This window comes from Phasianus colchicus, chromosome 18, assembly GCF_987193195.1.
Source record: "Phasianus colchicus chromosome 18, bPhaCol1.hap1.1, whole genome shotgun sequence".
NCBI lineage: Eukaryota > Metazoa > Chordata > Aves > Galliformes > Phasianidae > Phasianus > Phasianus colchicus.
This window is the reverse complement of record NC_143453.1, coordinates 5,644,506-5,672,336: the sequence shown is the minus strand read 5'-3', so window position 1 is coordinate 5,672,336 and position 27,831 is coordinate 5,644,506. Positions and strand designations below refer to the sequence as shown.

Below are 27,831 nucleotides of genomic sequence, written 5' to 3'. Positions count from 1 at the left end.
TTTTCTGAGCCTACTACCTTCATGTAATTTGCTTATTCTTTTGCAACCTAAACAAAAGTAGGCTGTGCAGACTTGAACCTTGTTCTTTATGTTCTAGGAGCTGCTGGTGTGAGTAATGCAGGTGCACCTGGGCTTTGGGTAATAGGCAGCAGTGTGTCTGTGAGTGTGTAGAAAACCAAGCAAAACTGATGCTTGCTAAGTCTTCCAAGTGCTTTGACTGGGAAATGGACTGATATGCAGAAGGATTTTGTTTCTGGGGAGGGAGTAGGAATAGTGGTGAATAGCTAATTAATGTTGGAATTTAACCTTTTTTACTGGAGCATGATGAAACTAACCAGCAGGCTTGCTGTAGAGAAGACAGGACTTCATGACCACTCATCTCTATCTTTAGCTTCTCCGGTCACACAACAGACTAGAAAAGGAAGGAGAAGAAAAGTGAGTCTTGTGCAGCCTGAAATAACTGTGCAGTTATCAACTAGTGAAACAGCACAAGCTTTTGGTCTAGTTACTCTTCCAGTCCATACGTGAGCTGAAAGTCTCTCCTGAATAAAACCATTAGCTTCTAAATAAACTCTTAGCTTCTTTAGATCAAATTGTATATATTCCATAAATATGCATTAACCTGCCTTATTCGCATGTCTGGAAATTTCTTTTAGGAGTCTTCATACGAAGAGTTCTGAGGAACTGTTTTGTTACTTTTCTGCTGTAGAGTGACATTCATCCTTTCCAGGCACAGAACAATCTCTAGGATTGAACAGCCCCCATTCAGTTGTGCAGTGTTAGTCTGGATCTCTTCATACTACTCCATTTCTGTGAGAAAACTTGCTTACGAAATATTTGAAGCTTCATATGAGGCCTTTAACTTAAATGTAAGTGATTAAATGACACTAATCTGATACTGGCAGTTTTGGGTCTCCACTGAGTGCTGTGGAACAAATGGATTACCTTACATCTCATGAACCACTGCTTTTTCCCAGCCAATTATGACTCTGTTTAAAGTTCTGGCCATCAGTTTATTTTTTGAGGATTGCTGTTTTCTGCGTAGTTCCAGAATTCGTATTTTACTTTGTACCTACTGGCAGCATTCTCTTGCCAAAATGATCTGTGAATATACTGTTTTACTTCTGATTTTACTTTTTCCATCTTCAGTGGTATTATGCCTGCATCTTTTGCCAGCATCTTTCTGCCCATTTAAAGGGGGAAAACTATACTATAATCATGACTTTGTGCTGTTAGCTCTGTCGCTACTGTTGTAGGAAAATGTGGTGTAATTAAAACGCTTAAGTTCTTGAGAGAAGAAATCTACCCTCAAATTTATCTCACATTTGCATTCCTTCAGAGGGTCTCAAATGCGTGATTCCAAGAAGAGATGCAAGTCCAAGTTTCTGCTAGAACAGTCTGTAAGCTTCCCTTGCAAAGTGTCCAGCTGCTTTGTTGCAGTAAATTGCTCAGCTACACTTGATCTCTGCCTCTGCAGTAAATCTAATGCATATGTGCTGCAATTACATATCTGTTAGTGTGCATGGGCTGTGTCTGTCTGTTGCATCTCTCTGACATGGAGCGACCCTGGCAGGATGAAGTCTGAGAGCATGCTGCTACTGCTAGGTATGTCTTTTTGCTGGCAGTTTTCTTCCTCTCCTAAGGAATTCAAAGCTGAGCAGTTGAGCAGGTGAGTTGCTCCCATATGCTTTGCATGGTCTGTTAGTCACAGGTTTGGTGTCCTGGTGTCAAAGGTATGGTGCTGCTTTCTAGGTTCAGGTGATAAGCATGCTGACCAATTAGGTCAGTGCTGGTGGCTTGGTCCCTAATTATTTTGGCTGCTGCTCAAGGTTTACATCACAAGATCTGATGGGCTGTATATATAATACTGGCCTGTCTGTGTTGTAGCATTTTACTGAGCTGTTGTGCATGGTGGATGCTTTCAACTGTGTTTCTCTGTTTTAACATTTAATTACAGCATAGACTGGATTTCTCATCATCTCTCTTGGCGTACTTCCTGGAGTAAAGTGGACTGTGAGAGGATTTCAGGAATGCTTGATGCTCTGCTATAGAGAAAGTTTGGTGGAACCCACTTGTGGGCTCAATGCTAACCGCTGGGTCGAACCACATGGTCACAACTGATAGCCAAGAAAAACGCACTGCTGGAATGTTCAGGTCCTATAATGTTACATTTTGTGGTGATTTGGGTTTTGGCAGGGTATTCTTCCTCAAAAAAAAAAAGAAAAGAAAAAAAGCATCTGAAAGCAAAAAAGAGTTTTACCAGCTAAATTTTTAACTTCTGCTGGAGGCTGAATGTTCTTCTGTACAGCTAAGATTTGTGAGCAGAGGATGGAGAAGTGCTTCTGGCTTCCACCTTGTTAAAAAGGCTGTGTCTATCAACAGTGTGAATAAACCAACCTTCTCTACTTGCAGTACATGTAAGAAGCTATAGAGATTTGCACAATTAGTTAGCAGTTCAGTATGTGGTCTGAAAATAGCTACCACTGGCTAGCTGTGAAGAAGTTGTAGATGCCAAATAGTGGCAGTTCAGTTCTTCAAGATTCTCTATTTTTCCCTCCATTTGTGATTTAATTATGTTGAAGCTGAATTTAGTATTTAAAACTTTCATACTCACCCACCCTGTCGCTTTTATGATTCTTTATGTACTTGTTCTTGTTGCCAGTAAATTGGAATTGAAGATTTGAGGAGAATTGGAAACTATGCACCGAGTTTTCTTTCTATATGTAGTTCTTTGTTTAGTCTGGTGGAATAGTAAATCACTTTAATACAATCAAACTTATGTAATGGGAAGCTTATCCGTTTGTCTAGTGGGATATGTATGTTGAATTGTTTCAGGTATCAGACAGAAGCTTGCTGAAGTCACAGAAAAGCAAGTCTGTAGCTTTTGCAAATGGTTTTTACCTTAATTTGAAGGACAGAGAGTAGAACTGAAGTATGATTTTAAAGAGGCTATGTTCAAAGACTTAGTCTGATTCAGCTTTCCATTGAAAGCACGTCTTTAGCCTAGGTTATCCAGGGCCTTGTCAAGCTGGATCTTGAATGTTTCTGGTAAGGAATACTTCACCAATTCTCTGGACAGCCTGTTCCAATGTTTACTTGTTCTTACACTGAAGAATTGTTTTCATCCAAAGATAATTTTCCCTGAAGCATTTTTGTGCCTGTTGCCTCTTGTCTGGTCATCATGTGCCCTGGTGAAAAGATTACTTCTATCATCTCTACTGCTACCTGCAAGGCAGAACTTCCTGACCCTTCTCTAATATGAAGAATGGAATTCCTTCAACTCTTTTACTGCGTCAAGTTCTCCAACCCATTATCATCTTGATCACCTTTCAATGGACCTTCTCCAACCAAAACTGGACATACATTCCATGGTCATCTAAAAAGTGCCAAATAGAGTGGAATGATCACAATTGTATATGGCCAGCAGATAAACATGCAGGGATGCACCCTCATTATCTTTGCTCCAGATGCTGCCTCAACTGTTGTTGATGGAGGGTACTGAGCACTACCAGACCTAGTAGTGACTCCTAAGGAGCTCCAGCTTTGAGTAGCCCCTTCAACTTAAACCATTAGCCACCTTTGAGCCAATTTAACTTGTTATCCACTATCTTTTGGCCCACCTGCCTAGTCCATACCTTAGCAGCTTGTCAACTAGGATGTTGAAGGAGACCAATGTAAACCAATTTGCTAAAATCAAGGTAGATTGCATACGCAGATTTCTTATCCCTGGTTCAAGTTGATTTATTGTATTGAGATTGCTTGGATTTGCCAAAGATAAACCAGGCTTTTTTACTCACCACCTTATCCATCATGTACCCACAAGTACCTTCCATAAGGATCTGTTCCATAATTTTCTCAGGCACTGAAGCGAGACTGAGTGCTTTGTAGCTGCTTGTATCTTCCTTTTTTCCTTTCTGCAGATAAGTGCAGCATTCATGCTTTTCCAGTCATCAGGGCATTCCCTGGTCTCAGTGATACCTGAAAGGTGATAGAGAATCATGTTGCAGTGACAGCTAAGCCTATTTGTTTTTTGCTTTGTTACTGCTTTGTGCCAACCCCATTCGGTAGCAGATCTACGTGTTGCTCCTGCTTCTTGCTATTAACATATATATTATCCTTGGCATCTTGTGTCAGCTGGACTTTGAGATTTCTGTAGGAAAGTCTGCATGTTTGAACAATATTTTTCTATTTCCATCTTTGGGGGTTTGCCCCCTTTTCCCCCTCTGTGGTTTTCATTTAACTTCTTTATTCCATCCATTTTCCAGTTTCTGTGCACCCAGGGGAAGCTAGAAAGAAGGCTCACTACTTTCTATTTTCCAGTTCTTAGTTGACATGCACCTTCTCTGAGGGAACACTTGGAGTAGAATTTGCATTTCCCTGATGATAGACTTCTCATTCAGGTTTGCTTTTTTCTTTTGCCTTCACTGCAAAACCTCATACATATTATTTCAAAAGCCTGTCTGGTGAAGGAATGTGAACCCATGTGGAGTGAGCTGAGCCTGTGCCAAGCATGCTTCAGGTGGGAAAGCTATGTTATATTAGTATATCTGTTGTTTCAGATCCTAAAGCAGTAGGGAATTCGAGTCTCAATAGTTCTGCTCAATTATAGAGGTTTATGCAGAATACCTCTTTGAATTTGCCTTTTTACTGCAGGTATTTGAAATCGCTAGTAATTTTTTTCCCACATATAAAACAATTACTCACTTTTATTGCTGCCTTTCTAGTTTGTCCGTGATATTTTTTGTTCGGTGTCTGTTGGAGTTCTGTAGTGGTGAAGAGCAAATATGCAGACTTGTTGTACTGTGGTCTGGATTTCAGTTGGGAAACCAGGCAGAGCAGATGTCTAAAGTGAAACAGGTCTGTGACCCAGAAACACCCTGGATCCTCCTTGGGCCTGACTTTTTGTTTATGTATTCTCATTTAGCCTTACTCTCTGGTGTCCTGTGAGCTCTTTAGACTTCAAAGTGAGAAGATTCCTCAGTCTTTGTCATATTCTGGCCCCTAGCCCACACACCCTTGGCTTCCTCTTATACAATTCAAAGGAAAATGTCTGCAGCTGAGGTGTTTCAGCGTTTTTCAGGTGTTTCTATGGGACTCTGTGAGAAGATAGGATGGGGAGATGCTTACCCACCATTTTTTAAAAGGCAGTGTACCTTGTTTTCTACCTTGCTGAACAGGAGGGTGTTATCTGTTCTGCCATGTTGTCCCTATGCTACCCCAGCAGGGATAGTGCAGGGGATGAGGATTCTCTTTCTTGCATGTGAGAGAATGACAAAGGGAGGGATTTCTAGTAGTTCCTTGTATGAAGTTTGATACTTGGGACTGGCACTAAAGTTGGTATTTGCAGAGCTCAACTTTCCAGCTTGTCTAAATTGAGCTAACCAAGGAAATAAGATATTTACAAGATAGGAGTCCAGAGTCTTTTAAATGTTAAGCCTTCTCTACTCGGCTCCTTCCTGATCTTCTATTCAAGTAGTCTTACTCTCCATATAACTTCTTTAGTTTTAAAACAGAATAAACAAATGGCTTCCATGCGTAGGTTGAGGTGAGGATGAATGTGAGCCTCAATAGTCCAGTGATGCTGGTAAAGAATGAGGAAAAGCTGCAAGGTTGGTTTTCATTGAAAAGCGCCTCTAACTTGTAGCTTTCAGTGAGTATTTCAGGGAGTACTTACATATAGTCCATACAGACCTTTTAGCAAGGTCTCAGTTTCCTGTTACCCAGTGCATTCGTGTGCTAGGAAATCTTCTGCTCACTGGAGAACCTGTTACAGTGCAGCTCTAGACAATTCTTTGTTTTCTTTTAAAACAAGCTCCCCACCTTCTTTCATGCTGTCAGTGTAGCCCGTGTCTTAGCTTTGGTGTTGGCTCTGTACCTTAAGTACACGATTTTCAAAGAGGTGCTACCAGGTTGACATATGATTTGCACCTTGAGCATAGCACTGATTTTCGTACGAGCACACAAACAACGACGTGCTGTGTCTTTTCAAATCCTCTTCTGCAGCCTTTAGGTCAGGGGTATGTCCCCAGGGCTGTTCTGTGTTCTTTTGCGGATCAAAGTGGTCTTGGAGTTGTTCCAGCTTCACCTCTACAAAGGTATCTTTCAGTCTTCTCTTCTCCCAGCGTGCATCTGTGAGCCGTTCTAAAGTCTTTTCTCACTTCTGCCCTTTCTTGTCCTGGTAAATTCTCACTCGGAGTAAATTCTCTGCCTCTGCTTGGAGGGATGGTAGCTGCCTGGAGGATGGGAGGTGTGTGCTGAAAGTCATGTCGGCCCTCACCCAATCCCTGCAGAAGTGTCATTTCTGATTACTGTTGCAAAACTATGAGAATTCATTATATGTGAGTTACTAAATGTATTTTTTTTTTTTTAAGAGGGAAAATACTTTAGTTTTGCATCGTAAAGTATACTGCTACATCAGAGGTGAAAGAGCCTTAAAAGAATAGAGATGGTTACCTGGGTGGGAAGCTCCCTGAATGCTGAAGTGGAAATGAAGGAAGAATGTACTATGCTTTGTATCACTTCCCTTGTTGTTTGTCAGAAGATGAAACACCTTGATTTGCTGTATGAGAATTAAGCACAGGAGGAGACATCAGCAGGTCTATTTGGAAAGGTAGTGCTGATTCTCAGAAGGCGTATTAGTGAAGACTTTCAAACTGTCCAGGTCACATTATTCAGTCTTGGTTTATTCCTTAGCACCGATGTCTTTGCAAGGCAGGTGCAGAGTTGGGGTCTGTTCATACTGTGGTGTTTGCAGTGGAACTGAAATCACAAAACCTGCTTACAGCAACAACATACTCTGTGTGCAGATTCCTGGAACTGTGTAAGGCATAAACATGCTAGTTTGCTTTTTCTGGGGGGAGAACACAGGTCCCAAAGCAATGTGTTGGGATCATCGTGGTGTGTGGAAATGTGACTGTCCTACCACACCAGCCAATAAGCATTCGCTGTCATGGTGTACAATGTGGACTTGCAGCCTTGGGTTGCAGTCATCCATTATCTTTGCATGGTGTGAGTGTATCCTTTCTCTCTTTTTCTTTGTTTAGGCTCTCTGGGATCCTTACTTGTAGTGTGAGTTGGTGGTGAGGTGGGGGGAAGCTTCCTTTGCTTTTAGGTATTAGTCTCAATATGAAATGTAAATGAAATGTAATTGATTGTGATGTGAAGATGGACAGAATTTTATGCAAAGAAATTCCTGAGTGGAAGTTGATTACTCAGAGTGATGGACTGTAAGGATAAGTCTAAAAATGTGAAACAGGAGTTACTGTAGGGTTTGGCACCTTCAAAGAGAAGACAGTTGCAATAGGTAAAATGGGAGTTAGTGAGTAGAAGTATTAAGTGCATTCTCTACAGAAACAGACAGAACAGCAGTTTTCTTTTTTTTTTTGAGGCGTTGTGAAAATGTTAGGCAAAAAAGAGATTTGAAATGGGGAAACCAACAAACCAAGTATCCTCTCCTAGCAGGTGAGCTAAAGACAGATTTAAAGAAGGTGATCAGGTATTAGTAGATCAGGCCACTAGTAGTTTATCCTTGATCAGGTTGAGGTTGATGGAGGATATGGTTTGAGTGGAAGTTTAAATAATATGCATTAAAAAATGAGTAATATGAGCAGATGAGAGCAATCAGAAGATGAGAGGAGTTGCTGAAACACGAGAAACCAGAGGAGGAGGAAACTAATTGTACTGGGGGTTGAGGACAAAGATGCTTCCAGGATCTGGCCATGAGAAGATCAGTGTGTAAACTGTACTATCTAACATTAACTTCATCATGCTACTTGATTAAAAATGCTGGCTCTGAGTACTTTAATATGGGTTCCCTCAATGTGTTTGTGGTTACACAGGGCTGTGTTGGTCCTGCAAGTCTTCAAGATTTGCTGGAGCAAATAGTCTGGAATAGTTCAGCCACGTGTTTTTAATTGAACAAGGCAATGTTTTTGACAATGTCAGTTGTCCTTTCCTGATAAACGACTGAAGGAGTACTGACGGCGTAATGTAATTTGTTTTGTTAATTATTCTGGTGAGATTCCACTGTGATGCAACAGAATGCTTGGGAGTTTGTAGCCTAGTGAGTCCTCTCTATTTGCCCACACAGTGCCGGAGGCACCCTATTAGTTTTGCTTACTGCTTATACTAGATTTTGCATTTGGATTTGAGGTTTCTTATGTGCACAATTATTTTGCCAGTGTGTGGTGGTTTATACGTTTCACTGTTCTCCCTGCTTCAATCTTCCATGTACTGTTAGGATGTACAAGGTTGGAGCAACTCTGTGCCTGGGTTGGACTGTACTATGGAGTCTATATGCTCGCTGTCTGTGGACAAACAGAACTGAAATGGCAGTAGCAGCCATCACTGCCATGCTGATGGAGGGTTCTTTTTTTGACAGCTGTTTGTTCTGGCTAGCAAACAAACACAGCTTTCATCTATTAAGCAGGTCATTAGTTCATAACACAACCTTGCTATAGTTTGAGTAAACTAATGTTTGAAGTGAGCACAGTTAATGGATCTGGACAAGAATTTGAAACTCTCTTCCCCTCAGGGTGAATACAGCTGTATGGATGGCCCCAGTTCTGTCCTGAGAAGATGAGTTCCTGCTTCATTTCTTTCTTTTTTATTGACAAACATTTCTGGGATTTTGTTTTTTACACTCTTGCACAAGGGGACTTCAGAAACTTCCTCAGAAACCAAGCTCTTTGAACAAGTCTCAAAAAGCAGAGACTGGTGTTCATTAAGGCATTTTGGAATGCAATACAGTGACCAGTAAATGCTGTGTAGAAGTCAAATTTGCTAGAAAATCTTGGTACTGAGCTGAGAGAGACCTCATTCTCAGTGTTTTTTCTGCAGCCCAGCTTCATATTCCTCATTCAGTTTTAAGTCTTGTGCAACCTTTCAGACAGACAGCTCCTTTAGTTACACATGCTGTTGTTTCTAGTTGCTTTTTACTGCATATTCCAAAATTCAGTTTCTGGACTTCAGTCTTAGTGCTTGATACCTTCTGCATGACACACATACATCAGCCAATACTAGCTATAATTCTCATCCATGTTTTGTTTAAGGCTGCTGTAAGCACACAGGACTCTGCCAAGCCTTCTGAATGTGTGCAGCATCTCAGGTATCTTTGATCTGGTGGGGTGAGAGAACTCTTTCCAAATTTTTTCTTAGTTTCTGGACAATGTATACCTGTTGAAGTATCTCTTCTGAATGGGTGGATAGCCTGTCTTCATTTTTTCTTCTGACTGGAAAGTAGGGGGCTTGCAAAGTTATGCTGTCAGAGTGGCCAACCTTCCTGATTTTGTAAGTTGCCAATCAATGTTTTTTTTCATGCAACAGGAGAAAGAAGCCTGCAGTTCTATCCTGCAGAACCGTGGAGACAGTGAATGTGGTGAGTGGTAAATCAGAAAGAGATGAGTGCCTCTTGGAGATCTTGTATTCCTTTAGGGGTGGGCAGGTTGCCCAGAGGTGGTGGATGCCCCATCCCTGGAGACACTGACAGACTGGATGGGGCTCTGAGCGCCTGATGGAGTTGTCTTTGCTCATTGCAGGAGAGTTGGACTAGATGATCCCTTCCAACTCAAATGATTTTATGGACTCTAGCTTTGTGTCATGTCATCCAGGAAGGTGAGCTTCTTCAGCTTCTGCTGGATCACGGCTTCTTGGAGGTGGGGATCAAATGGGGCAGTCTCCATTGTGGCACAGCTCTGCTCTTGGTGTATGGAAATAGGGCTTCAGGAGCCAACAGGTTGGTTGTTACCTCGTTGTGTCTCAGATTGCTCCCTATTTTTTTTCTGCCATTCATCATCATTGGTTAGTTCCAGTGTTTGTTTCTTCTGGGCATGCCTCTTGCTGCAGAAGAGTACAAGGAAACAGAACTTGTTCTGGATAGTTATGCTCTTTGCTCAGGCTTCTAACCATGTAGCTAACCTGAGTGCTTTAAACATTAGATTGCTGATGACTGCTTCAGTTACTATGCCTTGACCTTCCCCTCCCAAACTGCATTTTTAGTATTTATATCATGGTTGGAAGAAACTACTTCTTCTATTTAATGAAGTCTACAATTATAAAGAATTGGTGGCTGTGACATCTCAGAGGTAAAGCTGTGTGTGAGGCTGAAACACACAAGGCTGGGTACCTGAGCAATTGGCTGGCATTGCAAATTCCTGGCTATTGAGAGAGCCCTCAGAGGACTCCTGCTCTGCACTGCACATATTTCCCTGTCCTTGGAATTATGTGCAATCTGTGTTTTTTTTCCTCTAGATAAGAAGCCCGTTCTCAGGAGTTTGGGGTGTTTGTGTTGGAGAAGAGATGTCATGCAGTATTGTTATTTTCCCTTTTAAAAGGGAAGGAAGCCCAGGCTTTGCGAGAGGTGGAGATGAGGCTCTTTTAACCTCCTTGGACTTGTCCTGGCTTTCAGAGGTGTAACTGTAGAGTGCATTTTGTGACTACAATCTGAAGGTCTGCTTATAGCTTGGAAGCTGTTATGGAAGGAGTGTTCTAGAGAAAAGTGGCTGTAGAAGGAACTTTCAGTTCTTGTCCTTCCTCCAGGATGATTTCTGGACTGAAGTGGGTAGAGACAGTATTTTTGTATGGCCAAGAAAGGCCAGTCGTTGTAATCTCATGGCAGAACGTGGAAAGATTTGGAGCTGTTCTTAAGGAGGTTTGTAACACTATAATGTTTCACCCTGGCACTCGGGGGGGGGAGAAGAGGACAAAGGGTGAAAGCTGTCCTGTAATCATCAAGGCTGCTTTGAGGTGATTGAGTTACAGCATAAAATGTTCCTCCTTTGCTGTCAGTTTGCTGTTTGTCTGCTCTGTAACAGTAACCCACTTAAAATTGGTGCGGCCCTTTTTGAAGTTATTTTAAACCCCCAGCAATGTATACAGATACCGTAACCTTGGAGAAGAGCACCTCTGAGGAGTGCTTTTGCTTCTGCCCTTTCAGACACATGGAAAGTGCCAAAGTGCATTTCAAGGATGTTAAACTAAGAACCTCTGGGTTAGGGTTAGGTTCTGGGTTACGGTTTCAGAGCGTGACTGATACAGGAGCAGTTCTGTTTCATTAGACTTTAATATGGATTAAAGTTTTCTGTTGACTTTAAAGATTCCCACGGGCTCCTTTGGGACTTGGTTACGTTGGAATATTGCCATGGCAATTTTGGAGAGAGTTCTTCCACTATCTGATTCTTTCCTTGCTTTTTGTCAGCACAGAGCAATTGCTCCATCAGGTACTGACTTTAAAGTTCCTGTCTCAAACTCTGCACGGAATGAGTTGAACTCATCTGTGTGAGAGTGCAGACAGCTCATAGCAGCTCAGAACAAAAAACAGAGGTAGGATGAGCTGGGAGTCGGATGGAGGATTCTGCTCTCTCTGCCGAGTATTGCTGAGACTTGTTTTTTCTCTGACTGCAGATGAACTGGGAATGAATCCTGAAAAATGAGTGGTAGGAAAACCTCTGCGTTGTGCTACCACTGTGTTTCCCCTATTTCGTAGTAATTGCTTGAGTTATTCACAAAGTTGGGGCTCCGCAAGCTGTTCTTGCATTGAGTCGCTTGCAAGGTGAGAGATGCACGTGGGAAGGACAAGCTGGTGAAACAGAAGAGATGGCAGAACACAGGGAACGTGTGAAACAGCATGGGAAGTCTTGTTCCATAGCCTGGTTCATGCACAAAGTTATGCTAGTAAAGCACATCAAACTTAGAACAGGTAAAATAAGTTTACAGTATTGGTGCATAATTAGCTCCTTGTCATAATAGAACTAGAAGAGCTACTTAGAGTTGAGGGGAGGAGGAAGAGAGTATCTGAAGTATTCCTTGTTTCCTACACCAGGCAACATAAATGCCAAAAAGGAGACTGAATTTCATCACTTCATGATGCCTCTCTCATTACGGTTCAGGAAAAAATAGTGACTATTCCAAAATAGTTAGGAAGCTTCTCATCTTATTTTGAACTGTGATAGACGTGTTCCAAAGGGTGACAGTTGGTATTGTGCAACTATCAAAGCAAGAAAGCTAATGCATTTCAAACACCAGTTCTGTCTTGTGAAGCTTTTATGAGTGGTTCTGCAAAACAGATTTTTTTTGTCAGTTTGCAAGGAAAAGCTGAAGTGGAACCTTCAATTATTTTATATTTTAGATGAGGATTTATGGTTACTTTTAATTGTAGGCATTAAATGATTTTTCATAAGCAAGGTGGCAGTGACCTCACAGACATTCCAAGATTTTGAACTGGTAGCATGCTTCAGAAACATGGAATTCTTCATAATTGCAGCCTTGTATTTTGGTCTTTCTGGTGTACTTTAATAAATATTTGTTATAAACTAAGGTATTCAAAAGCAATCTGCATGTTCTCTGATTTACACTGTTTTTCTGATGGCTTCTTACTGATTTCAGATGCATCCACTCGGACTGTGTAATAGCAATGATGAGGAAGACCTGTACGAATATGGCTGGGTAGGAGTGGTGAAGCTGGAACAGCCTGAGCTGGAACCAAAGCCATGCCTCACTGTTTTAGGAAAGGTAAGGGCTATATGGATTGAATAGTTTGGGGGTAAATACTGTTTTTAACTGTTCTTTGGAAGTTTCTTTCTGAGAAAAATTGCCATGGAATTAAATGAGACCTCTAGTAGTGCATGAAGTATTCCCATTTTGCCTGTTTTTGCACTTGGTGCCTCAGGGAAAGAATGTCCTCTCTCAGTTAGGAGGTGGTGATGGCAAAATGAGCACGTGGCCCTTCTTGTGCTGTGTAGGAATCTAATGAAGCCCTGCAAAAGCTAGCAGTAGTGCTGTTTGAGTAGGAGCAGAGTGAATGGCCAGTGTGATGGTGGCTCAATCAAATAAAGCTTATTATCAAATATTATCAAAAGTAGTTCAAGTGAAAGCTGCTTACTGTTCTTAAATACAGTTTTCTCAGAAGGCATACTAATTCAATTTCCTTTTGGGAAGGAGAATCCTCAACCCTTCAGGAGACTTCTTGCTGCAATTGAGGATAGGTATTGCTACTAACAAATGAATCTTAGTATCTCAATCAGAGAAATGCAAATTTTCATCTGTACTCCCCCTTTGGAATCTTTGGGCCTCCAGAACCTAAATTCCTTGAAAATCATTGTCCTTTGTTTTATGGTAATAGAAGAGGTTATTGTGTGTGTTAGTGTGGTAAATGCATGCGTATACAAGAGAGCAAATAATAAATTTATGTTGAGTAGCAAAAGAAAAACTGATGTAAGATCCTCTGGGAAGCTTGGAGTACTGTGAAGAAGAATGTAGAGAATACTTGAAGGCTGTCTGCTAAATTCCATGGCACACGAATCTGGTACAAAGATTTCCTCTTGTTGATTTTCTTTAATTGTGGTGGTTGTTAGTAAGATGCTGGCCTGTGTTTCTTAGAAGCTTTGCCTGAGTTTATCCATCTGCTAAATGGGATCGGTAAACGTACAGAATTTAATGTGTCCATTTCCGTACAGATTTTTGAATTGTTCATCCTTCTTTGTCAGATGTGTGTGTTGTAATGAAAGCACAAGAGGTTTTTTTTGGGGGGGAAATCATCTTCTGCTAGAGTGCCTGTGAAAACTGGGCTCTGATGGGGGAAGAGGTGTGTGTGGCAGCCGTGATTTAGCGCTGCCTTTGATCACAGTGCAGCCCTGTTTGAGGCAATGCTGCGTGCAGGCGAAGCAAAGGCCTGGGCTTTACTGATCTCATGAGCTCCTGAATAGGGCTGGGAGGGGAGTGACAGAGGAAGAAGAAAGCATTGGAAATGAAAAGGAAACCCCGTGAACCCAGCAAGCATTATTGGCTGGATTTGCCTACCAGGGAGCCGCTCAGTTTCTGCCAGGCTAATTCTGCTCCAAGTCCCTCTCCCCCACCCCAACCCCACCTCCCCCTCTCTTTCCTTCTTTTAGACTTTTTGTTTTTCAGGCATGGCTGTAGTAACTGGTTCTCAGGCTGGGAACCCACTGAGCCTGTTGCCATGGTCACTGGGAAGCTCTTCGTGCCATGTGCTTCAAAGGGAACCTTTCCCCTCCTAGAATTCCTGTCTTCTCTGCAGACAGCACAATGGGACTCCTTCCCCTCTGCCTGCCTTGCACACATGCTCCAGCAGCGTAGCTTTACTCTGGAGGAAGGGAAAAGCATTGTTGCCTACAAATTACCTGTTGTGCGTTTGCATCCACTGTGCTGGGGTGACGCTACCTGTGTAGGCTGATCTGCAGTCCTCTTGTCTCCCCCTCCCTGTTACTTTTGGGTCAAGGCCAGGTTGGATGGGGCCCTGGGCAGCCTGTCTAGTATTAAATGGGGATGTTGGTGGCCTTGCATGCGTCGGGGGGTTGGAGATTCATGGTCCTTGAGGTCCCTTCCAACCTCGGCCATTCTGTGAAGGTGCTGAAATACAACTTAGCAGTGCCACTGCTTTTTTTTGTTTCAGTACAGCGTAGAAGCTCAGAAAATAGTGTAGACTTGCTTAAAAGCAGCACTTCTTCCCTCTTCTGCAGGCTTGAAGGTCCCCAGGGAGGGATTTCATTTCTTATTTCTCTTCCAGAGCCTTCTGAAGAGACTCCTCTATATTAATAGGATATGTGTAATTGAGGATGTGCATCTGAGTAGAAGCTAACAAAGAGAGGATGTCCCCACTACTACAGCTTCCTGTTTTCTTCGGATCAAAGGAATCTGTAATAGAAGGAAATTCCTAACAGTTCCCCCAGTGTCCATTCACTTCTTATCTCTGTTTGAAGGGGTTGTTTACAAATACATTGACACAAACAATCAGCAGAATCTTGTTTTGCCACATCATGATTATAAATGCACTCCTTAGGTTGGGGCCAAAATCCTCATGAGTTCAGTCTGCATTAAACCATCTAATTGTGACTCCTAACCTTTTTTTGTCCAATATGTAAATTTAAATTTATAGATTCTTGTATGGTAATCAAATGTGAAATCACAGGGCTGCGTTGGTCAGTTAGTTTCTGAATAAAGAGTGATCTAAGGCTTGAGGAACTGCAGCAAATGGGCCTGTGGGGAGTTTTGTTCTCACTTTGTGAAGGTGCATAAATGAATTGCCTGGCTTCTATTTAACTCATGCAATACTTCTATCCAAGAATATTGTAAACCTCACTGTGAGCTCAAGCACACCTGCACTATGGGAGCCTGCATGCTTGTCTTGTTGAAATGCAGTCCTGTTTAGTTCCCTGTCCTGGCAATGGTGTTCCTTAATGAAGCTTTTGGTATAAGCCGTGGGGGAAAGGGGAGACTCTGCAATGCATCTGGAAGTCGTATTTTTATGGGTATTTTTATGGGAGTCAAAAATGCTCTAATGTGTGCTGATTAAATCAACATACCTGGATGAGCAAGTAATCAGCTGATACGTGTCCTTCCTTATAACCTGTCAAAATGCCTCTAAAGAAGTGTTCTTCTGAAAACAGTCCTTTTTTGCAGCAGTAATTGTTAGTTGAAGAAAATCAAGCCTGAGAAGCGCAGTCAGTTTGATTTCTTTCCATCCTGTTTTTCTGTTGTGTGAGCTATGACTTGAGTGAATCTTAACTGAATGAGTCCCTTCTCGGATAGGGTGGGTTGTGCTCTAAGTGCATAGAGTAACTCTATCATATACTTCATAAATAGTTTTCCTTGCTAAGTTACTTTCTCCTACAAATCCATTTCCGAAAAAAAGGAAGGCTCAAATTGTTTTTAGTTTTCATGTAAAAAGAACATTGAATTATATCATGCTCATTTCTAAAGTATTAGCAGCATCTTCACTTTCTTTAAAAAGTGATTTTGATCCTTTTCATTTGCAGCAAATGAAGGCAAATTAAATAAAATAACTTGTATCTTGATATTCATAGTCTAAATTAAGCATACGGTTGTATATGTAAATTAGAATTACAGGGATTAGATAAGCTTTTTGTTTCTGTATAATAACAGCTCTTATTTTATCAAACTAGGATATCAAGTGTGGGTAACTTATATAAATGGATTCAACTAAATTGCAGAAACGTATGTAGAACAAGATCTGAAATTATGCTACATTTGTAGATATTGATAAAAGTTCCGCAGGCTTTGCTTGTTCAGATATTTTTAATTGGTCACAGTAATTAGCTCCAGTGAAGTCATGCTGCCCATGGTGGTCCCTGTGTCTGCACTAGAAGATCCTGTCACTTCAGGAGAACTTGCATCCTCCGAAGCAGCTCACCCCGTGCTGGCTATTCCATGATGTGGGGACCATTGCTGCCTTCTGTTTGTCAGTCTGTTTCTTTACCCATCTATCTTAATCTATAGAGTCTCCGAATGTAAGGTAAAGTTTTGATTGACCTGAGAAGCAACTAGAATGGGTGACCTTCCAGCCTTTATTTCAATTTGTTTGCTTGTCTGTGTGGCTACATGAAGGCTTGTATTAGCAAGGTAGAGTCCAGTGGAGGTAGGAAGGAAACTACAGCAAATATGCTTTCTTATGGCAGTGCTGGTCTGACTGCACGTCAATTTACAGATTAAGGAAAGTTGTTCCTCAGTAGAAACTTAGTCTTGGTTATTTTGAGCTCCCATTGATGTTCATTGACACTTCTGAATATCTACAGAGACCAGCCATGGACATGAGCACAGTGAAAGGTGAGTGGTACCTTTCACCTGTAGAAACAGCAGTGTGGAAGACGGCCATGCAGATGTTTACAAGTGAGACATGCAGGCTTATGTTCATTGCTGGTGAAAGCACACAGATAATGTGCTGAAAATGTAGTGTTTTGTAGCTGACAACTTGCTTTATCAAATAGTTTTATTGTACTATTTGTGTTTATTGTTTTTGTGGAAATAAATAGGAGGCATTATTTTTGCAGCAACCTGCTTATGATACTCAGGACACCTGAAATGTTAAAATCCATCTTAAACAATGGCAAAACGTTTTCTGTAATTGCATTTGAAGTGATGCTGTTATTTGTGCAAGTAATTTTGGTGTTATTCATCTTCTGACATTATTCTTTCTTCTCCAGTGCTAGCAGTGTGGTGAGACCTCAACAGCATCTAGACTTAAAGATCTCTGGCATTCTAACAAAATTGTACAGATAAGGCCAGAAGAGAGGGTAATATCTTTATTAAGGAAGATTTGGAATCTTTGTAATGACAGATACAGAAGTGATCATCTTAGCCTTCCCGATAGGGGCAAATGATTATTTTGAGTAAGAAAAAAAATCACTTTAAAGCAAAACACATTTGACAAAAGCTCAGGGCGTTTGTTACTCTCTCCTTGCCTTTCCTTCCATCCTCCACAGCCCACATTCTTAACACCGAGTCTATTTTAACAGACTAAAAAAGGAATTTGAATTGGAAAGAAAAAGGAAAAAATATTGCATGTAGGCGTGTTTGGCAGCAGAGAGCACAGAGAAACGTGTAGGAGCAAAAATGGGGACTGGGCATGAAGCAGCAGTCTCATCACTACAACTGAAGTCTCGAGTTCACAAGTTTCTCATGTTTCTCCTCTCTCTTCTGTGCTTAGTTTGCACCTTTATTTTCAGCAGTGGTTTTAAGAAGGGAAAAAATTGAGGATGGGTAAGAACTGTCAAGTGAGACAATGAAGTTTTTGAGACAGTGGGAAGGTTTGTGTTGTGTATGGATCGTATGGTGAAAGATGTAGAGGGAAAGAAGATGGGGCCAAAGCCAAAGAGGGGCTCACACCGAGCCGTGGGTGAACAAGGGCTGGGACAGGTCGTGCAGTTATGAAGTAGATCTGTCAGTCTTTGGTGCTAGGTGGTGGCTGTTTCCATTAGCCAGCAATCTGTTATTGCATTATTTTACTAGCTTCCTTTTCATGTTTGCTGCATTGTTATGAAAAGCAACAGCTATTCATGAAGAAAGGCTGTCTCTGATGCTTTCCCCCTCTGGGCACTCCTTAGGTCTGCTATTGTTGGATTGATTACTTCACATAAGTGTCCAGTTTTAGAGTTGAGTCCTCAGCAGTCCTCACCACCACCCTTGCTCCTCTCCAACCAACTGAAACACAGCTGCTTTTATCTTCAGCTAAAGAAGCAGCTGTTGTGCAACAACATGTGTTACTGGAGTCTTTGCTCAGTCAGAACTCTCAGTGAAATTAATGGAAATTCAGGCTGAGTAAGGACTAAAAGTCTAAGGAACAACATAAAAATAATGATAACATGTAAATGTTTTAAGTCTCTTGAGTACTTGCTCATTCTTTGTGAGCCTCTCTAACACTGAGAGAGGCTTTGTGCTAGTTTATATGCAGAATCTACCTATGGAATGATGAGTAATGTGCAGTTGCACATGCATTGGAAGAACTACAGAAATAGAGCTTGAAGCAGAAAAGTGTATGATCATTCAGGTGCAGCTATGTTGGAGCAGAGATGAGCACAAAAGGCTGGCAAGCAGAATGGATAAATGGGTCAGAAAGTGAAGAAAATAGGGAGCAGACATAGAGGCAGGGGATGGAATTCTGTAGGACTTCATAGATGAGTGACGTGCCTAATTTCAGTGCATGAGAGACAGGAGGCTTTGTAAGAAATTGGAGAACTGGGGAATGTAACCGGAGCTGCACGAGAGGGACTGCGATATTCAGAGTAAAAGATGGACAGATGTAATAAGCAGTGGTAATAAAGAAATTGCATATATAAAGAAGAGATGTTTTGCAGAAGTTTTTGCAAGATTGAAAGAGAAGAAAGAGAAAAGGTTGATATCACAAAACATGCTTCACATCCTGTTTCTCTGTGATAACTTTCCAGAAACTATTTCTCTGCTCTGAACATGTCTCCATGATTGCCAGGTAGATATTATATGGAGGTGGCTGTTTGAATGACATGACAATTTTATGTTTATAACAAGTTTAAGGAACCAACTCCTTACTGGTCAAGTATCAATTCATGCTGCACACTCCAAAAAGAGTGAAAGGGGCTTTTTGGTCAACATAGGGAGCACTGAAGCCATTTGCAGTTCTGGTGGGTGATTTCATGGAGTTCAGAATTGAGTGTATTTGTGAAATGAGTTCTTCAGACAACTAGGCACATATTATCAACTTCTGCATAGCTATTGCCTTAGATGTGCTCACAGAGGCTATGAAACTGGCTAAATCTATTAAAAATATCAAAAGCTTGTATATATTCTGCTGAATTTATGTCTCAGTTGTGGCCTATCAGTGTTATAATTGGTAAGCCCAGACAATGCGTCACAGCCATTCCGTTTCTCAACGTACTCTAATGACTTGGTTGGCTTTGGATTGGAAAAAAGGACAGACCGTAGCCAGAGGATCCAAGTAGCAAATGTTTTAAGGGAGGAGGAAGTGGAGCTGTTTTCCTATGGGCATGGAATGCATAGACTCTTGAGTCCATGAATGGTGTCGAAACTCCCAGAGGGTCCGGACCCTTCAGCTGACTGTAAGGGACTAATGAGCCTGCCTGGCTGTTTATGGGCTGTGGTTAACCTCTTGCAAGTTAGGATTTCCTGTCGCCAGCAATGGGCTGTGACCGCCAGCACCACAGTGTTAATGATGAGGTAGGGGCTGATGAATGGCTGGACTCCAGACAGCAGCCTTCACTGGCAAAGAATCAAGTGGCCAGAGGGAGAAAAACACTGATGTCTACAAGAGAAATAATGCAAACTCCAGAACCTATAATTCCCATGTTTAAAAAAAGAAAGGGAGAAAGAAACTGGGGACAAATTCAAACCGAGTGAAGCTTTTATCTCTGCATTTTGAATAGAAGATTGTTTTTCAGCAAAACTGGCTGCAAAAGCCAGGCCAGTTAAAACAATATGCAGGCTGCTTGCCTCCAAGTAACCAGAAATTGTTGGCTTGGAGTAGGCTGCTCTGAGGAGCCAACCTGCTGGGAGACGTTATCCAAGCAACAGCCTGAATGTAATTCCTCCCGCTGTGGAATGGCTCTTTGGCAAATGAAGACCCTAATTAGAGATGGAAGGGTTTCTATTTTGTTTTTCTTTAATCCTTACCCCGAGGCCTCAGCAATACAGCCATGTCGCTGCTTGTGTGGAGAGAAGTTTCCAGTTTCCCTTTGTAATAAGAATCCTCTACCTTTTTTATTCCTTTTTTTTTCTGAAAGAAGTAACAAACTAACAACAAGGGCCCACCACAGTATGGGACCTTGAAATGAATCTAATCCTAAACCAGGAACCGCTATCTGAAAGACAGTCCGTGTCATCTTCTCGTAGCCAACCCATGGAAAGCTGCTAGGTAAATTGGAGTATTGGGGTGGGCCATTCATCCTTCTGCTATTGAGCTTATTACCCAGGCTGATTCTTTCTGAGGAAGAAGGCACAAGTTTGAAGATCTCACTGAGGCACCAGCAGTATTCTGCTAGACACCAAGGGAGTTTTACAAGCCTTTGTTCTTTCAGGCACTGAAGCCCTGTACTGGGAGTTGCATGCTTATTCTGTACTGGTGGATGCAGATTCTCTTCCCTGACCGAGGTGACAGAAGCTGCAGGGGAATATGCTGCAGCATTTTGATTCTAATAGATGTGGAAGTGAAAATACTTTTACAGTTCACCTTGGCTTCTATGAGATCTGTCTGACCAGACTTGCACAGACTCTATGCAGCTATAACACAAGAGCACTGCTTCTCTCTCTGTTGTGACTTGGATCTACTGTTTCACCACCTCACATGATGATTGTGTTATCTCTGAAATGTCCTTGTTTATGGTAAAGCTCAGCCTATGGATGAAGGCCAGCTGCTTGAGATTGAGGCCAAATAAGGCAGAATGACACTAAGCAGAAAACACTCATTTTTCCATTCCTATTATATTCTTACTTTTGAAGACAGATGCATAACCCACACTGACCTTAATCACTCATAGTCTTTTGCACTTAGGTTTGCTTTCATTTCTTTACAATTCTTCTGGTGAGCTGTAGTTGTATTCTACCTTGTCTCTCTTTCCTGTTAGAGGATAGCAGCATGGTACTGATGGCACAAAGCTCTTCAGCTTTTCATATTCTGGTTGCTGTAGATGTGTCAGCACATCTTTGATAGGCTACATCAAGCAAATGCTTCAGGTCTGTTCTCTACTCTTGATGTAATTTCACCTGAGCTGAATCTGTTTGAAGTTTCAGCTAAGATACTGAAATATTTAGCTAAGGTTGTGGGTCAGGAACCACAACTCCAAGTCGTTACATTAAGAACTTTCCACCATAAGCTCTAAAGCATGTTTCTCAGAAAGATTGAATTTCCTTATTGAATTGGCTGAGAGTGGATGGAATTCTTGCAGGAATTAAGAATTTCAAAAACTTTGTGATAAGAAAAAAACACTTCTGAATTTGAGATGTAATACTCATTTTTTCCTTTTGTTGTGCGTGCATTCTGATTTCTAATTTTAAATTGGTATTCTATTAGAACACATTTCAGCCTCTGTGATTAGGAAGAGATCAAGTGAAATAGGCAGACAGTTAAGATAACAAATAAAACAGAGGGGAGTAGTCTAGAAGCTGTAGAGGTGAATGAGATAACGAATGTTTTTGTTCCTAGACAGCAGTGAACAGTATAAGAATCATTCATTTATAATTTTTGCTTCCATGACCTTGTTGTGTTCAAGTGGCATTCAAGTCACTTGGATGTGACCTGACTGGGAGTTGGGCCTGCCCCAAGTGTGAGATCTGACAGCTTATATCCACATGACTGTAGTTATGCAAGTACTCTGATCTTCAAAAACGTGGGATGGAGCACAAGAACCATAACTCAACCCTCAGAATGCTAGCTTTAAGTGAGTTAGAGACCTGTGCAGATGCTGGGCATATGAAGGTGAGTTTGGGAAACAGAAAGCTGATGTGATTGTACAAACACTTGTCTGATAGTCTTCAAAATTTACGTGAGCTTATCTTGATAAATTTGGATTATTAGGTGGTGGTATAACCTGGCATTCAGAAAAACTTAAGTTCTTAAATGGCTGTATTACAAAATCTAACAACATCTAAGAAACCGTTCTGTGGTTCTAGGATGCTGTGATTTACTGAATTAGTTTTACTTTGCTCTGTCTTTGCATTGTAGATAACAAGAAAAAGTTATTTTATATTACTCCACATTTTCAAAAATGAACACATCTTGTGACTATTATATTCTGGAGGTTGCTAGTCTGTAGGAATTCTCATGCCCTGAAGGGTTACAGAATGTAACGAGACTTCTGAATGACCATTCATTAATTGGTTAGTTGTCATGAATGCTTCTTGCTGAGCCACTGTTACATAGTTCAAGACCTTCTGCTCCTCCAATGCTCTCTTCCAGTGCTCGCCCTTCTTTCTGCAACTGACGTCTCCTCATTGCAAGGAGAGTTGGCCTGCACTTGGACTGCAGTAGCAGAAGGCAGGATTTGGGGAAAAGAGGATGGAAGGCACCTCCAAAGGCCGTCTGTTCCCACACCTGCAGTGCACAGGGACACCTGCAGCTCCATCAGTGCTCACAGCCCTTCCCCTGAGTGTGGCTGTGTGCAGGGATGGAGCAGCACCACCTTCCTGTGCACCCTGTGCCAAATATGATTATATAGCATATGGGTATATGGTCATTTTTTCAGACCTTAAGTACATAATGTTTTTTAATAGTGGTAGTATTTTTAAATATATAGTTTTGCACTTTCAGTATTGCTTCTTTGATAAAGCAATTGTATAATGCCATACATGGCAGTATTTGCAGGATACTTGTATTATAAAACTGATCTCAAAGTGCCAGAGGTGCTAAATTGAGAATTACTGACAGGAAAAAGTTTTATGTTAGTACAATCCTTTGGGACTTCACTGTCTTGTTCTGATAGTGTTTGCTTTTGCAGACAGAAATCTGAAAGCTCCTTTTTCTTTATCTGAAAGCGAGGTTTGAAATGGCATCCTGCTCATGCTTTGCTGAACTCAGTGTTTCTGGAAATACTGGGGAATTGTACATTAACAGGGCTGAGGCATCAGTTGGTTAATTTGTAACTTTTCTTCCTTTTCTCCTTCCAGTGGCCTGGCTTTCTAACTATGGTTGTGGCTCAAGGGGCGAGGTGCTTTTGATGAATGTCAGAGCCTGATAGCAGCATAGGAGGGGGATACAAGGGATGACCTGCGTTGTACAGATCCAGTCAACATTCTCTGTAGCTCTGAGAGGGAAAAGAGATTTAGGAGTTTGTTGTAAAAGTATATTTGACACAATGCTGTGGGGTTTGTGCAAGATTGGCAGTGATAAGCAGAGCACAGCAGTCTGTTATGGCAGAGCATCTTGCTTTGCTTGTGGCTGATGTTCCATGCTTCTCAAATAAAATGGCTTTTATTACCTAGTTTAAGTGATACCATTCCTATTGTTGAAAATCAAATGTTATGTCTTTGTTTTCAAATCTCTGCTTTTTTAGTGCTTATAGCTGCTATCTGCACAACAGGGCATGCAGTTCGTGCCCCCTGCTGAGTTTACGATAGAGTTCTTCAAGCTGCAAGATGAAACCTGCATCTCTTGCAGTCAAAATTGCTGAAATCTGTGACCACTCGATAGGAATAAATCAAGACACTGGACCTTCTCATCAAAAATCATGTTCCTTGGAGTCACGACACAGGCAAATGGATTGCTACTGAGTGTTGATTACATGTTACCAGTATGCTGTGTGAGAGGCTGGCTGACTTCTTCAGAGGACCAAAGACAGCTGATGATAGAATCAGCTACAAAAGGATTCAACCTCACGCAGCTTGTGTAATCCCACTCTTTTGGCAGATTAATGACCGCTGAGTCCACAATGTGGAGAGTTCTGACATGGAATATTGGGTTTGATGGGCTGGGTTAAAGTAGAAGATATGCCTCAAGTTCAATAAATCTTAGTTCATAGAGAAAACAAGAGGGGAAAAACCTCAAAAGCTGACAGAAGAAGTGCAGGTTTGGTTAGGCTGGCTCAGTTATCAAGTAAATGAGGATGTATAAACCAATTCTCTTGATGACTCTATTTACTTAGAGCAAACATATCATGTTTTCTGCTGCCTGCCCCCACCCCAGGAGGAGATGCATTTTAAAACAAAAGGGAAAAGAGAAAAGCCCCAGTCATACTTAGGACAGCTGTGCAATAAGGCCCTGCTAATAGCACATACTGGGCACCTGATGGAACAGTTAGATAGTTTGCTGAAAGCAGCTTACTGGCATTTGTACTGTAGTTAGCACCTAAACCATTGCTTAATCCTTCCGTCTTCATCTTCAGCATTTTTTTCTCCAAGAGAATAAATCAACTCCTTCATATACCTCACACTACAGATATCACTGATAGTTTGACTTACAGTGCACTGAGTTGTAGAACCAAATTCATGCAGTTGGATCTGTAGAGGCTCATCTAGGAAGGCAGGTACATATTCTAAATGTAAGAGTATTTGTGAGGCTGAAGTGCTAGCAGTGAGTTATGTCTGTGGCTTCATACAGGTAGCAGGTACTTCTGAAGCATCCTTTCCTCCCATCAGTTTGTCAGTTTTATCTAGGAATTTAGCTTTAAAAAAAGAAGTGTATTTTTGGCTCTCCATACAAATTAAAATGCTACAGAAACAGATGAATTCTATGTGATGTGTTTGCAGTAAAAATAGCATTAAACAAAGCCTTTAAAATGTATAATAAACACCTTCTGCTGAAAGATCTATGGAAACAGAAGTTGTTTCATAAAGTCAGAGACTGATGTTTAAGGGATTGAGGAAAAGCAAATTCAAAGGTGGTTCTGTAGCTCTGATTTTAGTTGCTCTAGAATAATTTATGTCCAACATTCAGTTATGGAGGGAAAAGTCTGCATTACAACTTATTCAGATAAGGCAGAACTGACCTTTTTCTTTTTAATAGAACCCCTATGTCTTTGTCTTCCTTGCTGGACACTTTATTTTCAGCCCATTCACGTTACCTAATGGCTGTGCTTTGTTTTGTGGTATTTCTAATGCACAAAACACAGGTTTTTACAGCTTGTTTTCTTTCTTGACTTTCTAAGGGGAAAACTCAACTACCTCGCTTGATTGTTCCATGCCTGGTTTATGATTAACTGAAATATACTTAAAGCATTTTTAACCTGTTGTGTACTATGTCACGTGCACAAAGCAAAATAATCCAGTAGAAACTGCTGTGAAGATTGGAAAATACAGATTTTAAATAGGATTATTGCTAATGAAATTCTATTAGTTAATTCTTTAATCAAGATGAGTAGAGATTTGTGCAGTTCTAAGGTGAATTTTTTTGCATGTGTTCAGGGGGCAAAGAAGTCACAGCACTTGAAACCAATGTAGAAAATATTAGCTGAAATGGATTCTGTATCTCTATAGGTAAAATCAGTATATGAGACAAAGTTAGAGCAGAGGGCTGCAGTATCTCTCCTGTGACAAGGCTGCTGGAGCTGGCGTTCAGCCTGGGGAAGAGAAAGCTCCAAGGAGACCCTGTTGTGACTAAAGATAGAGAGACTACTTATGAGGGATTGAAATGACAGGACAAGGAATGAGAGCTTTAAACTAAAAGAGGAGATTTAGATTAGGTACTCGAATGAAGTTCTAATAAAGATGACACTCTGGAACAGGCTGCCCAAAGGAGCTCAATGTGGATGTCTCATTCAAGGCCAGGCTGGATGGGGTTTTGGATAACCTGATCTGGTGGAAGGTGTCTGGCCATGGTAATGGGTTGAAGCTGGATGATCTTCGAGGTCCTTTCCAACCCAAACCAATCAGTGGTTCTAAGTTGGAGTACTGCTTATGGTATTTGTGATCGTTGCAATACATTGCTGCAAACCTTTCAGAGCAGTTATGGACTGAAATTCTCTACGCATCCTTTGCTACCTTTGTTCTTTGTTGCTTAGATGAACTTTAAACATACATATCCTGCCTCATCAGGTGTTTCCCTTCACCTGTATAACCACAGTGTTATCATGCTCTGCATGGACCTCTTCCTGTTCTTTTGCCCTTCACGCAACTTTAAAGATTTGTTCCTCTCCTCTAATTATGCTTCTGCATGAGCAGTCTGTTATCTGCATCCACTGAAAGCACTGCTTGTGGCTCTGTCTTCTCTTTGGCTCGTTTGCACAAAGCTGGGAGTAGGTTATGGCTCATGTTGGATGAGAGCCACCCTTTGCGTGACACACCAAGAACCTGCTTCATCCTCATGCATTTCAGACAGTGAAAGAAGGTTGTGAAAGAAGAGAGTTACTTACAGAATGGCTGGAGTTGGAGGGACCCCTGGATGCCATCTGGTCCACCCCCTGCTTAAGCAAGGACGCCCATTGCCCAAGAGTGTCCTGGAAACTTTTCTTCAAGGATGGAGACTCTGTAACTAACCTTTCCAGGCAACCTCTGTTAACTGTGTTTCCTGAGGTCCAGGTGGAATAGAAGAATAAGCTTGTTATGGAAAAATTAGCTAATTCTGCTCATGTCTATACAAGCACATACTTAAATACCAAAAAATAGAGGAAACAAAGGATTGAGTGCCTTATCCAGAGAACAAATTCAACTGCACACCCTGATTTCTGTTTCCAGCGTGGAATCACCTTCCTATTGTTAATGTTGACTTAGTTTTTTGTTGTTCTTTGTACTTGAGCACAAAGTAATTTTGGAGTTGCCAATAGAAAGCTTCCTGAAAACTCTTGTCATCTCCAGTCCTCCTGCTCTCAGTGAGCGGTTTTTGCACAACTGGGCCTGGTGTTTGCACATGTCAGACAGTTAGCTGTTGACGTGTGCAGAAGATACAAAAGATTCCCCTGCAGCATCAGTCAGGATCACAGACCCATAGAACGGCTTGAGTCTGAAGGGACCCCCAAAGGCCCTCTGTTCCCACTGCCTGCAGTGCACAGGGACACCCACAGCTCCAGCAGTGCTCACAGCCCCATCCCCTGGCCATGGCTGTGTGCAGGGATGGGGCAGCACCACCTCTGGGCACCCTGTGCAGTGCCTCACCAGGAGGATGTGGGAGCACTCTTCAGAAAGAGTAAAAGTTAAGATGGTGATGATTCTGTGTGGTAGCCTTGTCAAGCAAACAGGTCAGAGCCCACCATTCTATAGTGTAGGCTTTTGAACTCTGAATGTGAAAAAGAACTGGAAGGTGACTGTCATTATGAACTAAGAATAACTATTTAAATTACTGAAAGTATATCACTGATGCTTTTTTTTTTTTTTTTTTGTATTGCTCCTTGCAAAAGAGGAAGAACACTGTGATGCAGTGATGTCATGTATTTTAAAACATTGAAGGGAAATAATCTCAGAAAGTTCTGTGCCTGGCTTCTTTACTGCTTTCTGCTAATTGCACGGAAATTGAATTGGGGAAATACATGTTTGACCTTGGTGTTGTGAAGGTAAAGCAGGCCTCTATTGAGAAGTCACGGCAGTCCCTGGAAAAAAGGCTGTGTCACTCATTTTTAGGAAGGGTAGAAAAGACAACCCAGGGAACTACCAGCCTGTCAGCCTCACCTCTGTGCTGGGAAAGATCACAGGACAGATCTTCCTGGAAGCTACGTGAAGGCACACGACTTCTATTCCTCTTTCCCAGCTGGTGTGTCTCTTTCTGATCCAGCTTTTGGCCACTTTGCTCAGAAAAACGTGTTTAGGGAGCGGTCTTTAAAGAGTTGAATAGCCTAATATGAAAAAAGTCACGTGCCTATTATAGACCGGGATCGTTTTAATTGGGACTGGTATTGGCTGCATTATTTTGAGCTGCCCTGATTGCTAGGGAGCAGATTGGATATTTTCAAAGATGTTTTGGCTTTAATTACCCCACAGGTTTGGGGATCACAGGAAGGCGGGGTGTCCCTGCAGCTTAACCCTGAGGTTTTTGGGGCTGTGGGTGCACGGTGGGCCCCTAATTTGCCCCCCTCCAACCTATAGGAAGGAGAACATGAGATGAGAGAAGCTGCTTTGCTCAGGCCTCAGCCTGCTCGCACTCGTTTGCTTCTCAACAGAGCGCTGTGGTTT

The 27,831-nt window shown here is 41.6% G+C and overlaps 1 protein-coding gene across 6 annotated transcripts in view; it reads left to right on the top strand.

The window, feature by feature from the left end:
* The window catches only part of ZNRF3 (zinc and ring finger 3), a 73,030-nt gene that overhangs the window by 31,246 nt on the left and 13,953 nt on the right, over nucleotides 1-27,831 (top strand). For 3 of the 6 annotated variants that reach the window (XM_031592385.2, XM_090120892.1, XM_031592386.2), the window contains exon 2: nucleotides 12,382-12,507. In XM_031592385.2, coding sequence (XP_031448245.2) covers nucleotides 12,382-12,507 — 126 coding nt within the window. Of the gene's footprint in view, nucleotides 1-8,043; nucleotides 8,063-9,324; nucleotides 9,377-9,536; nucleotides 9,613-9,648; nucleotides 11,696-12,381; nucleotides 12,508-27,831 lie in introns of those variants that run through there. The other 3 variants (XM_090120890.1, XM_090120893.1, XM_090120891.1) reach the window with 3 other exon arrangements.